This window comes from Podarcis raffonei, chromosome 1 (genome assembly GCF_027172205.1).
Source record: "Podarcis raffonei isolate rPodRaf1 chromosome 1, rPodRaf1.pri, whole genome shotgun sequence".
Lineage (NCBI taxonomy): Eukaryota > Metazoa > Chordata > Lepidosauria > Squamata > Lacertidae > Podarcis > Podarcis raffonei.
In genome coordinates, this window is record NC_070602.1 from 78,709,828 (window position 1) to 78,722,644 (window position 12,817).

At 42.6% G+C, this 12,817-nt stretch overlaps 1 protein-coding gene across 1 annotated transcript in view; it reads left to right on the top strand.

Annotated features, from left to right (window-relative positions):
- The first annotated feature begins 6,699 nt into the window (after nucleotides 1-6,699).
- The window catches only part of ANO9 (anoctamin 9), a 37,937-nt gene continuing 31,819 nt past the window's right edge, over nucleotides 6,700-12,817 (top strand). The window contains exon 1 of the mRNA XM_053395916.1: nucleotides 6,700-7,120. Coding sequence (XP_053251891.1) covers nucleotides 7,115-7,120 — 6 coding nt within the window. The 5' untranslated portion in view covers nucleotides 6,700-7,114. The remainder of the gene's footprint in view (nucleotides 7,121-12,817) is intronic.

Sequence of the window (12,817 nt, forward strand, 5' to 3'; positions counted from 1 at the left end):
CTAATTTTATTACTACTGGTTAAACAAGACAAAACAGAATGGACATGCACGAGAGAGTCAGCTCTCTCATACTGTCACCTAGTCTCTAGAAAGATCAAAGAAAAACCGGCACAGTGCTAGGGACGGAAGTCTGGTAGAGTGGTTTCCGTCCCCTCCTTTCTCTGGTACAGAATGTAAAACAAACATGATCTGTTGATCTTTGCAATGGGAGGGATGAAAATACTGACAGTTAGAAGCTCCAAAACCAAATCTGCCTCCTATGAGGAATATCAGCTCCCACTCTCCCCCACCCAGAAAATAAGTGGAGTATGGAAGGAGTGGTGGTTGTGGCAATGAGACAGCATTACTATCAGTTCACTTTGGGAAACAGGTGTGTAATTCAGGATAGGACATACATAATGAAAACCATAGTTGGTCAGTTACATTGAAGCCCTGCTGTGTGTCCATCTCAAGTGCTTTTGTGTGACTGACTGAAATGTGCTGTTGAATTGTTATAATGCTTTTGCTTGCTTTGATGGAAGGGGTGTCTGTGTGTGTGTGCGCGCGCATGTTAGCCTCTGGCTTTTGCATGGCTGGAATGTAGACTCTTGTACAAAGGTAAGAGTTACATTCATTGCTTTAAAAAAAAATTAAATTGACTTTTAGGTAAAATACGGAGAGTTAGGAAAGAGAAACAGAACCAGGAACAACAGACAGCAGGTGGATTCATAGCATAATGAACAGACTGGGCAAGTCAAATTTCACACCCTGTCTAATACATAAAAGCAAATAATAATCTTTTTTCTAATCATTACAGATCACAAGTGGCAAGTCAACATGGTATCTTCAACAAACTAAGTTTGTTGCTTCCCAGGCCTGCTCCATGTATAGTTATTTCAAGTCAAATGTAAGTTTCCACTCCACTGCATACTTCTTTTGTCAATGATATGGCAGTTCCCACAACACAAAGTTCACTCCCCAAAGTGTACAGGTTTGCTTGATGCAGAAAGGGCCAGTTCTCAGACCAGTTTTATATTTGTTTTTGTAAATTGCCTTGGCGTCCCTTATTAGAACTGAAAAACAATATAAGCATGTTTATTATTGTATTTATTAAAATTAAAATAAAAGCATGCATGAAAAGAGATGTACCTAGGATCCCTTGCACCCTGGGGAAAAAGCTGTATTGGTGCCCCCCCAGTCCCTTGTGCTCCTCCACTGGGGTGCCCAGAGGAGCCTGCATGCTTCACCTGGCTGCCCATAACAGCAAAGGAACAGCCTGGGGAGCAGACAGGCTTCTAGCAACTCCGAGCCAGAGTGGACAGACATGCTTTTTGCAGGCCTGCACCCTTGGTAGGGGCCAACTTAACCAACCCCTAGATACGCCCCTGTGCATGAAATAACATAATGGGTGCCTTTGGGATATGTTTTAGAAATGTCACAAACCTCAAGAGGCCAGTATGTGCGTCAGCTTCCTAACACACACTTGCCCAGCCATTCTCTTCAATACACATGCACGAGTTTCCATGTATAAAAAGTTAACATGAGAATCAGCGTGCGCGCACACACACACACACACACAAAAGTCAGATAGAACAGGTTCTTATTGCACTCACCTCTTACTCAGCAATCTCACCTAGAGCACACTAAAATCAAAGGGATCTCCAGCTTCTTCAATTTGCTTTTGGAGCTACTCCTTAAAAGCATTAGCATCCAAATACGAGAACACTATTATGCACAGTCAATTATGGACTGAATTAATCATTATGCTAAGTACTCTGCTAAGTAGGCCCCCTGCCAAATGGGGGTTCTTGTGATGCTCTAATTATCTGGGAGCTTTCCCAATATGGAGAGTATACTCATATTGATGCTTGTATTGCAGCCTTTTAAAATTCCCTGTGGTTTGGAACAGGATAGCTATTATTTTATCACAAGAAAGCGTGCCAAATCTGTAGTGGGTGGGAATTGAATATTGAGAGCCTGGTTGGCACAAGCAGTAGAATTCTTTGAACTGCAGGAGGCTGTGTGCCCGGCTGCATATATCTATGTCCATTTTTATATATGAACGCTGGCCAGGTAGAAAGGGTCACTCAGAAATTTGGAGCCCTAAAAGTTCAGCTTTTAATCTGGCCATATTCCATTCCACTTGGTTTGTTTGTTTATTTGTTTCACAAAATCCATACACTACATTGTTTTAAAAAACCTCATAATGGTTTACAAAGAGCAGTGAGGCCTAAAAGGTGGAATTCAAAAGTGTGTAGCGTAAATATTTACATATGCAGGATAATCCAAATTATAGGGGAACTCAGAATTCAAAACCATATGCTCCCCCCCCCCAATTAAAAATCCAAGCCTTGTGGCCAAGATTTGCAAGATCCTGTGATTGCCATCTAAGGCCCTATGTATGTCCTCCACAGGAGGTCCAGAGGGTGGCAACCTGAGAAAAATCCTTTTTAGTGGTGGCTCCCCACTTGTGGAATACACTTCCCTGAGATGTTTGCCTGGGGGCATGTTTATCTACATTTAGGCACCAGCCAAAGCTTTCCTTTTTACCTGGCTTTTGGGGACTGAATTTGAAGGGTTTCCATTTTTTTATAAGTTTATTTATACAGTATGCTGACAGACAAACTTGACATACATACATATAACAATTAAACATAAAAAGTGAAAAAAAAAATAGTAAAAAGATGTTAATACACAAAACAGAAAAAAATATTAACAATATTAACAAAAAAAGAGAAAATAATAATTAAACACATATCTAAAAAATAAGTGATATATGTAACCAAATTTCATATCCATTTTCTTAGGTTTTCATTGGTTTATTCATTGTAATTTATTTCAATGCTTATATTGTGTTGTCAGTTTGGGCCATTTTTGTGAGTAAAGCAACTAATAAATATTAATAATATTAAAAAAAATGAGTGTGTTGCTAAGCCAGGGCCAGACCTAGCATTAGGCAAACCGAAGCTGCCACCTCATGAGCTTATGGGTCTTTAAAATAAATAAATAAGTAAATACAAACACCCCCCCCAAAAAAAACCCTACAAAGCAATGGAGAGACCATGGAGAAATATATATGATTGCAGCAGGTGCCAAACAATGTTTCTGCATCAGTCTGGAAAAAAAGATCATTGCAGATATTGGGCCCTGGACTAGGAATTATAATGCCTTGGGCACAACAAATTTCAATAAGTGCTGTTATGTATGAAAAGGCAGTCTGCCAAGGCCAAGATAGTCAGAATTCTGCTCTCTAGCCAGAAGCAACAAAGAACTGCATGCAAGTGAGTTCATGGAATTCCACTCAGGCAAATGAGCAGAGAGGAAAAGTATTCTCTCTCTCCTCTGTGTCCAGCATAGAAAGCAACCAGATGTGCAGCGGACTGCTGCAAGAGGAATGGAATCAATTATCTTATCCTTCTCTCCTTGCCCCCAGCAGGCTGGTAAAGAGTTTTGCAGGCTAGTCATTTCTTGTGGCCTTGTCTACAATACCATTTGAGAATTATATACAGTGCTTTTTCTGGGGGTACTCAAGATAACCTTTCCATACACACCCCCTGCAAATATTAAAAGTATTACTTTTACTGTAACAATTGCATGGTGAGTACCAGCACCTTTTTTTTCTGTAAAAAAGCACTTATTATTTACATTTCATATATCACATGTTTTTCAGCATAAAAACCCAAACAAATATAAAAAGGGATCCATCATGCATACAATAAAGCAGTATACACTAATACTTGCAGTCTTGTCAAAAGCACAGTAGATGGTGCTGTAAGACAAGTCAGTCTCAAAATGCTTTTATCTCACTATTAACTGAGCACTACAGGTTCACTTATTGGATAGCACTGTCCAGCTATGAGACTGCATATACACTATACATCTGTACTACATTATCCCACAAATAATCCTGGGAGCTTCACTTTGTTATGGGTGATGCGAATTGTAGCTCAGTAAGGGGTCAGCTACAGTTCCCTGGTTCTTGCCCCCCCCAATGCATTTTAAATGTAAGGTGTGTATACACACCCTATTTCATAAAAAACACAGCTTATTATGGAAATCTGCTGACCTCCACACCCAGTTTATGCTTCCAGCTTTCTTCCAGAGTATGCCACAAGATCCATTGCCTACAATATGTGACCCTCTGGATGCTGTTGGACTTCAACTCCCATCTTACCTAACCATTAGCCATGTTGGCTGAGGCTGATGAGAGCTATAGGGCAACAACACTGGGTGGCAGCAGGCAGTTTTCCCCTCTCTGGTTTACAGCCAAACAATACAATCCTCTTTATCCCAGTTGCTCGGAAGATTCATACATAGCAAGAATACCAGAATTAAAAAAATACTTCCATTTAAGGTAATAAATCAAAAGGCATATCTTTAAGCAGCAGAAAGACTTTCCAGTTTTACATGCTTACTTATGATTTGGCATTTCCTGTGCCTCTATGGATTAGGATATCATTGTATGTGATGCTGCAGATCCACAACAGGAGACCATCTGACCTTCACAAAGACAAGGACTGGATCCTGCTGCAACAAACCCCAGTGTCAACTCTGTCCCTATATTTGCACATGTAACGCTATTATAGGGCCTAATGCCAGTTCCTGGGAACTCAGGTCATTTGCACATCTTCAAAAACAATATATGCCATCACTCACTACTGCCAGTGCTTTTCTGCTGCTTACATGGGACCTGCTTGTCATATGTCAGCCTTCCCCAACCTGGTATCCCCCAAATGCTTTAGACCAGTGTTTTTCAAGCAGTGTGTTGTAGCACCCTGGGGTGCCTTGAATGATAGCCAGGGGTGCTGTGGGCCTCTGTCCCTCTTTTCTTCCCTCCTTCCTCTGACTTCCTTTTGCATCTCTGCCTCCCAAAGGCTTGCACAACTGTTTATTGCAGCAGCCCTGGCTACATTCTTCACAGGCAAATGAGCCCTCTGGGGCTTGCCTGGTTGCCAGGAGCTGGGGTGGCCTCAGAATAAGCAAGCAAGCGGGCAAGGAAGCCCAGCCAACCAGTCTGCCAGCCCTTGCTGTTGGGGATGGACAAGTCCCAGGCCCCTGTGAGGCAGTTTGAGGAGGCACCTCTTTTTGGGGTGGGTGGTGGTGGTGGGGCAGCTCAGAGACTAGGGTTGGCAGCAGTAGCTGCCCAGAGGATTCCCAAGGAAAGGGGAGAGGAGAGAGGAAAGGAGGCTGAGGGAACACTCCACAAGGGAGGGTATTTGAAAAAGGGTGAGAGGCTGCCAGCTCTGCAGGCAAGGAGTGACATAACTGGGCTCCTGAACCCCACGGGGTGCCACAGAAAGAATGTAGTTGGTCAAGGGAGCCATGGACTCAAAAAAGTTGAAAACCTCTGCTTTAGACTAAAACTTCATTCTGCCCCACCAACATGGCCATGCTGGCAGGGGTTGATAGGAGTTGGACAGTGACTGGGAAACAGGAAATTTAACTCCATTTACTCCATTTCTCATTTTATAGATTGCTTTCATGGGACAACCCTGAATCCTAATAATATTAAAGAGGAAGGGGATGCATCCGTATACAGATTCCCCACTCTGTTCTTATTTATTTAGATTATTTATATACAGTGGAACCTCGGGTTGCGGACGTAATCCGTGACGGAGGCACATCCGCAACCTGCAGCATTCGTAACTTGCAGTGCCACGTCTGTGCATGCATGTGATGCGCTTTGGTGCTTCTGCGCATGCGCAAAGCACGATTTAGCACTTCTGTGTGAGCGGCGAAACCCGGAAGTAACCCTTTCCAGTACTTCCGGGTTTCCCGCGGTCCGCAACCTGAAAATGAGTAACCCAAAGCGTTTGTAACCTGAGGTACCACTGTATCGCGCTTTGCACATGCCACAAGGATCATAGAATTGTAGAGTTGGAAGGGACCCTGAGGGTCATGTAGTTCAACCCCCTGCAATGCAGAAATTTCAGGTAAAGCATCCTTGACAGATGGCCAGCCAACCTCTGCTTAACAACCACCAACAGAGAGTCTGAGGGGTACTGTTCCATTGTAGAACAGCCCTTATTGTCAGAAAGTTCTTCCTGAAGTTTAATCTGAATCTCCTTTCTTGTAACTTGAATCCACTGGTTTGGGTCCTGCCCTCTTCTCTCTCATCTCCTTTCTCAACTTTAGACTGTAAGCTTCCTGGGATGGGCACCTTTTGCTTATGTAACTCTGACAAAACTGGACAGCACCATACAAGCAAACCCATCATAAGTGACAGGTAGCAAGCAGCTTTTATATGAAGTGTTCAGTCCTTGGCTAAAGTCAATAGGGGTCCAGTAGAAACTGCAGCTTTCACCGCTTTGAACACATGCTGAGTGCCAGTGGTGGTATGGTGGTTAGAGAGTGTTGCGCTAGGATGTGCAGAACTATGGTTCAAAACCCTACTCAGCCATGAACTTCTCTGGGTGACCTTGGTCCAGTCACTGCCTCTCAGCTTAACCTACCTCACAAGGTTATTGTGGGGATTAAATGAGCAGGGGGAGAACCATGCACACCACTTTGAGCTTCCTGGAGAAGAAAGTAAGATATAAATGCAACTTATAAAGTATACCACCACTACTACTACTAATAATAATAATTAATAATAATTAATACCACCACCCATTATACTTCAGTTCTGAAATTCTGCCTATTGAATTAGCTGGGACTTGGGTGATTCTTGTTCTCTAAACACACGAACACACGGAAGAAAACCATTGTGGCTTTTCAGCTGCCACAGCAGTATCAGTCTGACACATCAATGGCGGGAAGTGCCTGCTTTGTCCCTCCCCAGCCACTTGTGGTGCCCAGGTAAGGCGGAGGGGGCGGAAAGGGCACGCTGGCTTCCTCCTCCTCTTTCCTGCCTGTGGCAAAACCCGACAGGCGGCTCCCTCTCATCGGGAAAGGAGAGAATCGCGGCGCAGCCAGGCAACCTCACGCGGAAGTCCGCACTCCCACAGCCGCGGGGACTCTCTGAAACCAGAGACGACGACACACAGGAGTGGAGAGACCTAAACGAAGCGTCCTGGGGGTCCTTGCGGATTGTTCCTCTCATGGTGCGGGATCGAGCTGAGTTCTAGCAAGGAGAGATCTTGTCGTGATCTTGCTGCACGGGGGAAGGGGAGAGAAGCACTTGCTTATTTCCACCATGCAGGTAAGGGGAAAAAGAAAAGCGCATATGCAAAGCCCCCCAGAGAGCCCGCCTTTTTCAAACTGTTCCGGTAGCTTTCATGCTGTCCAGCCGCTTCGGCTCTTGCCTTTATGAACGCTGCTGGTCTGCCCAGTCGCCTTCGCGGCAAGGAGAAAACTGGCGCGGTCCTTTCAGGCGAGGATCGAGCGAGGGCTGCCGGGAGCACCTGTAAGATGGTGTGGCCAAGGGCGGCCGGACAGAAAAATCTTGCTCTGCTGACTGAGCTATGTAGAAGAATTGGCTTTCCATTTGGGAACAGTTTATGTCATCTATTTTTGCAAAGTGCACTCCCCCCCCCCCAAATTAACTTCGATGCTGAAAGTATAAGGGTTTATGTTTATATTGGTGTGCCGCGGGATCCTATGAAGCAACTGCCACTCAGTTCAGGAGGGGGCCCTTACTCTCAAGTAAGTTGGTATGGCACTGTAGCCTTAACTGCAATGGATACAACAATATTTAAACAGCTACTTGTTTTGTTGTTTAGCTTAAGTAGCTAACTGACAGTTGGGTAATTTATGTTAAATATTCTTATCTAGCACTGCAATAAAAGTTTCCCAAGAGTTTCATACCTCCTAAGGCAAGGGTGGTGGCATACAATCTGCTGAGCACTGGCAGAGGGGGGAAAGAAGGCTGTAGTTGGTTCTTCCTTCCTTATTATTTGTTCCACGTTCCCACCATGTACACCTCCCCCCATTTACTCTGCATCCTCTAGTGCGCTTCCACTACATTCTGATGTGTGTCCCCCTCTCCCCGCATCCAGCTTCGATTTGAATTGAGAAAAAGAACGACCTAGCTGCCTTTTAAGCTGTGCACAGCCTGTAGCACTGAAGTTTGGATGCTGATGCTGCTCCGACCACAAAATTAAGGAACCAGGAAACCACTCCAGTCCAATGATTTAAAACCATTACCTTTCCTTGGGGAACATTTTGGGAAGCATCATTCTGTGTTACAGGATGGCTAGGGCAAGAGATTACCTGTTTAGACAATGTAGTGGTTTGTGGAACTTCTTTATGCAGAAGCAATGTCTGTACCTACCCTTTAAGCTTCCCCTGGACTTGTTAACTGTCCCTGTTCTACTCCTTTGAGTACTACTTGAATCCTTCCAGTTCCCAGATGACAAACACCCTATCTGAAAATGTCCTTAAGTGCCATTAAATGTCCTTAAATAATACTTGGAGCAATTAATTAGGATAAAATTTCAGATTAACCAATAGAGGCAACTTGGATGCGGATCAAGGAGCTGCCCGTCTCTTTCTCAATATTTTCTGTTTATATTCCCAAACAAAGCAACACTGAACCCTAACTGTGTGTGATGCTTTGAATCTGGGTGTTTCTCATGCACCTGAGCAGCAATTAAGCACATTTGTATCTGAGTTACAGGGGAATATTTATTTAGTCCCAAAAAGAAGATAGAGTCAGATGAAGAGCTAAGGTGATAACAAGTTTTCAATGTAGTGGAAGTCACAAAGCCAATTTATCTAAGCATTAATACAAACTGTTCCTAACCTACCCTGCCAACCTAACCCCTTGTAGCTTCATAACCTCAGTCTTTTAGCAGCTTATCCAAGCTCAACTTGAAGTGAAATATGCACTAAGAATGTAAGAATGCCTGTAAGGGACTGGTTGGACACCAAGCTCCCCTCCCCCCTGGTCTCCCAGAACCAGAATAGGCATAAAGAGGGGGGGGGGAGCAAAGACAGACACACAGGCATAGTCTCAGATTGCTTAGGATGAACCCTGAAGGGGGTGCTTAGGAAGCTGTGGAGGAGGCGGGGACCTATAGTCTTAGCAACTGCTTCAAGGGGGCAAGACCTGCTGGAGAGAATTGGCTCTGCTCATTAGGCCTGACATTCTGTGCAGGTCCTGTTTTTGCTAATAAAGAGTTAATTCCAACTGGCTTGGGTGATTTACTGCTGGCTCACTCCAGTCACTAACAGATGGTGACTACAAGGCATGGACATATCATTACCCTATCCCGGATCTTTCTTACACATTAGATTTACTAAACTTTCTTGCTCATACTTCCCAACTCTTCTGGAGGAAAACAGATTATCTAATTATGGAATAGCCCTCATATTGAAAATTCATTCAAAGGCATAGTGATGCCTACGGGTTATGCATAGATAGGCATTAAAATATATGAATGTATGCCTCACTGGCCTGATTTGCACATCATGTTAACACACTGATAATGTTTTGCCAACTGTTGGTTTAACTAACTGTTGGTTTGTCACAAATAAGCAGGCTGTTCTTGCACACAGCTCAAAAGTCCTCTCTTTGTACCTTCCCTGCCCATGGTCACACTGGGAGCAACAAGACATAAACCTTGGCTTGCCATGTTGTCTAGATCTGGGCTCATGGTTTATTTTTCTTCAGACAAATCACTACCAACAACCAAGAGATCTCTGCTTACCACTTGTGACTTGTTTGGGGAAAACAAAGCACAAAGACAGATTTGGATGCGTCAACAAGCCAAGGACAGTGGTCTGTTGCAAAGCAGAGATTTTTAGCAATGCACTGTAGCATACTGCTTGTTCACATTAAACTATAGTTAAACATTGACTATGGTTTATTGTGATGTGCAAATACAGCCTCTATTGTCTCTCAATATAGCAGGATGAAGCTACATGTCAGCTGGCTCCTTTATTTTTGGTTCACACTTGGGTAGTATGCACAAGCATTCTCATCCATCCTGCCTCACATATTTGTCTCAATGAAGTATATGAAACTGGCTGAACCGAAACAAGAGATAGGACAACATCATTAGTGGATTTTTACAACTCTACCCTTCTCTTTGGTTGTGAAGGTTTTCTAGTTGGAAAAAAACAGCTGAATTACTGGGTTAGTGAAATGCTCAGAAGGATTTAACAACCTCTTATTGTGTAACAAAATTTTCCTTAAAATTGATTTTTTAATTATTTTTGAGCAGAGCATTTCTGCTCTGAAAAACACAGGACCTGAATTAGGGACCAGAGCAGATCTTGAACACCCGCTGCTTACCATAAAAATGCTATGCTAATTGGCCCTGTATGATGGAAGAAACTAGAAAATAAATCAGTAGAAATCTATATTTTGAAACACCCAGTGCAGTTATTAATTGGTAACAATAATTTTTTTTGACTCCCCAAATGTTAGGGGGGATACTAAACACATCAAGTGTCATTTGCATAAGTACGCTGACAGGTGTTTCTTTACTGAAAGTAAAATGTTGTTGCTATGATATCAGTTCCTTGGAAGTTATCAGTATGCATCTAGTGGGCCAGACATGTTCTTCTGGTTTTGGTATTGTCAGCTGAATGGTTGGTTTCACAGTTGGGCAACACTCAAGATTCTAATCAGTGTTTGAAAATCCACACAGAGTTATGATGTCTACTAAGAAGGAAGTAACTAGAGATATGTATGGTATGTTTGTGTTGTTTCTGCATGTATCCAAATGCTGTAGTGTCGAATGCTGCTGTTCCAACCATTTCATTCCATTCCCCCCCCCCCCCGCCTGCAACAATCAGTCAATGTTCTATGTCCATTCTATACGTATCTTTATTAGCCTGCATTTTGGGAGTTTTTTCTTTAAGGTGGTTTTTTGTGTATGTACTTGGTTATACCTTGAAATTTCCCCAAGCCCGCTGATATTTCCTAGTGTGTCGTTTTGTCAACATAAGGCCAGGCACTTGGAGAATGAATTCACTTGATATATGATATGATGCTATGTTGACTATGTTACTTTTGTTATAACTTAACAAGGAATATGGGGTTCTGGCATTCATCAGGCCTGCTTCAATATATAAGCAATGAGCTGAGTAATGGACTTTGTTGGAGCAATTCCTGCTATTCCTGGAAGCTCCCACAGGTGTGACAGAACCTAACAGTACTCACTTAGGTAACATAACTATGCCTGAGCTATAACATTTCAAACTTGCATGCTTGAATGGTCCCTCCCCCCTCCCCCCTCCACATAAGATCTCTCAATTTTTGTGTGTAGGTGTGTTGGGGAGTATAGGGCAGAAAACCATGTGAGTGTGAAGATGTAAAACCAGACATAGGCTCACTAACAATGAGAATGAGGCCTGTGAGAATGAGGCCATCTTCCTCCCAGCTGCCGGTCTCTGCCCCATTAACCTTTCCCAGTAGTGTGGTGGTTCTCAGTCTGGCCAGAATGAAGACAGTGAGAATACACACTTGTTCATGTAAGCAAATAATATGCAAATAAAAACTATCAAAAAGCTTTTGACAATGTTTAATGTCCCTCACCAAAAAAGTTGCATGTGGGATAAAAAGACTGGCCCTCTTACAGATCAGTGACTGGTTAAAGAAAAGGAAGCAGAGAAAGGAATAAATGGACCAGAGTTTATTCTAACATGCAACTAGACACATTCTGTGCAGTGTCAAAAATATCTGTGCAGCAGCTGTGGCCTGGGACAAGTCTTTGTGTCATACAACAGTTCCTAGGACTCCTGGAGCTTTGTTTCTATTTGCCTGAGTTAAGTTTTGTCCTCCACCTATCCCGGAGAACAAATCCTTGAAGAAAGATGCATATCCCATGACTATACTTCCAGAAAGTTTGGTTCAATAGAAAGTAACATCTCAGAGCGACTTCAGATTGAGACCTGCTAGGCCGAACAGACTGTGAGGGTTTGCAGATTGAACTGTGTAGGCCAAGGAGTAGAAGGCCTCAGACAAGTTGAAGGAAAAGCAGTGTAGTAAATGATACATGGGTTTTAGGCAACAACACAGTTTTGGAGAGCCATTTTGTGAAGAGCCTCTGTTCATCCTTAGCATATCATACCAGTAAATATAAACATATTTTATAATCTATTTTACAGGATAGTCATTTTGTAACAGAGGGTAAATACTAAAAATTGTAATTTGGGGTGGGGGCTTAGCTTCATATTGCAAGCAAAGGGAGTCTCAGTAATGTACTCAGCTATAGGCTAGTTCTAACCGAGGGTTTATTTATTAAATAAAATTGTATGTTTTATTTGTATAAGTAAAATATTTATTGTTTTATTTTATTTATTAAATGTGTGTACCAACCTATACCCACAGGTTACAACATAAAAACACAATATAAAATTAAAAAATACATAATAATAATAATAAAACAGCCCAATAACCCCTCCTCTCCCTAGTTACAACTGAGAGGGACATCCCCTTACTCCTCTCTTCTTTTCAAGGCATATCTATTTTGCTTGTACCCTGTCTTTTTTATTTCATCAAATTTCCCATCTTTTCTTCCTTCCTGTCTCTTTCTCTGTCAGTTCTTGTTTTATCTTCCCTCTTTCATGTTTCTTTCAGTTAAAAAAAAGTTCAAAGGCAAGCAGTGTGCTGACTGCTTGTGCAGTAGGAGAAGCTTAGAATAAACCCAGAAATGGACAGTTCTCACAATGGAGGAATGTAAGAATTGCCCCTCATTGGTACTGCAATGAAGCGAAGCTAGCTGTGCCCTCATTAGGCTTAAGTCTGGATGATGGACATTTGTACAGATTGAATTGCTTACAAGTAGTTTTTGCAATACTTAACTTGTGTTCTTTATAACGTTCAACAAGTAAGGGGCAGGAGTCAGTCCTCATCCCCCCAGGCAGACAAGAAATGGTAAAGAGAACCAGATTCGTTCTGCTGGTTAAAATGAACTTTTATAGAACATAGTTTATACTCTGATAACGG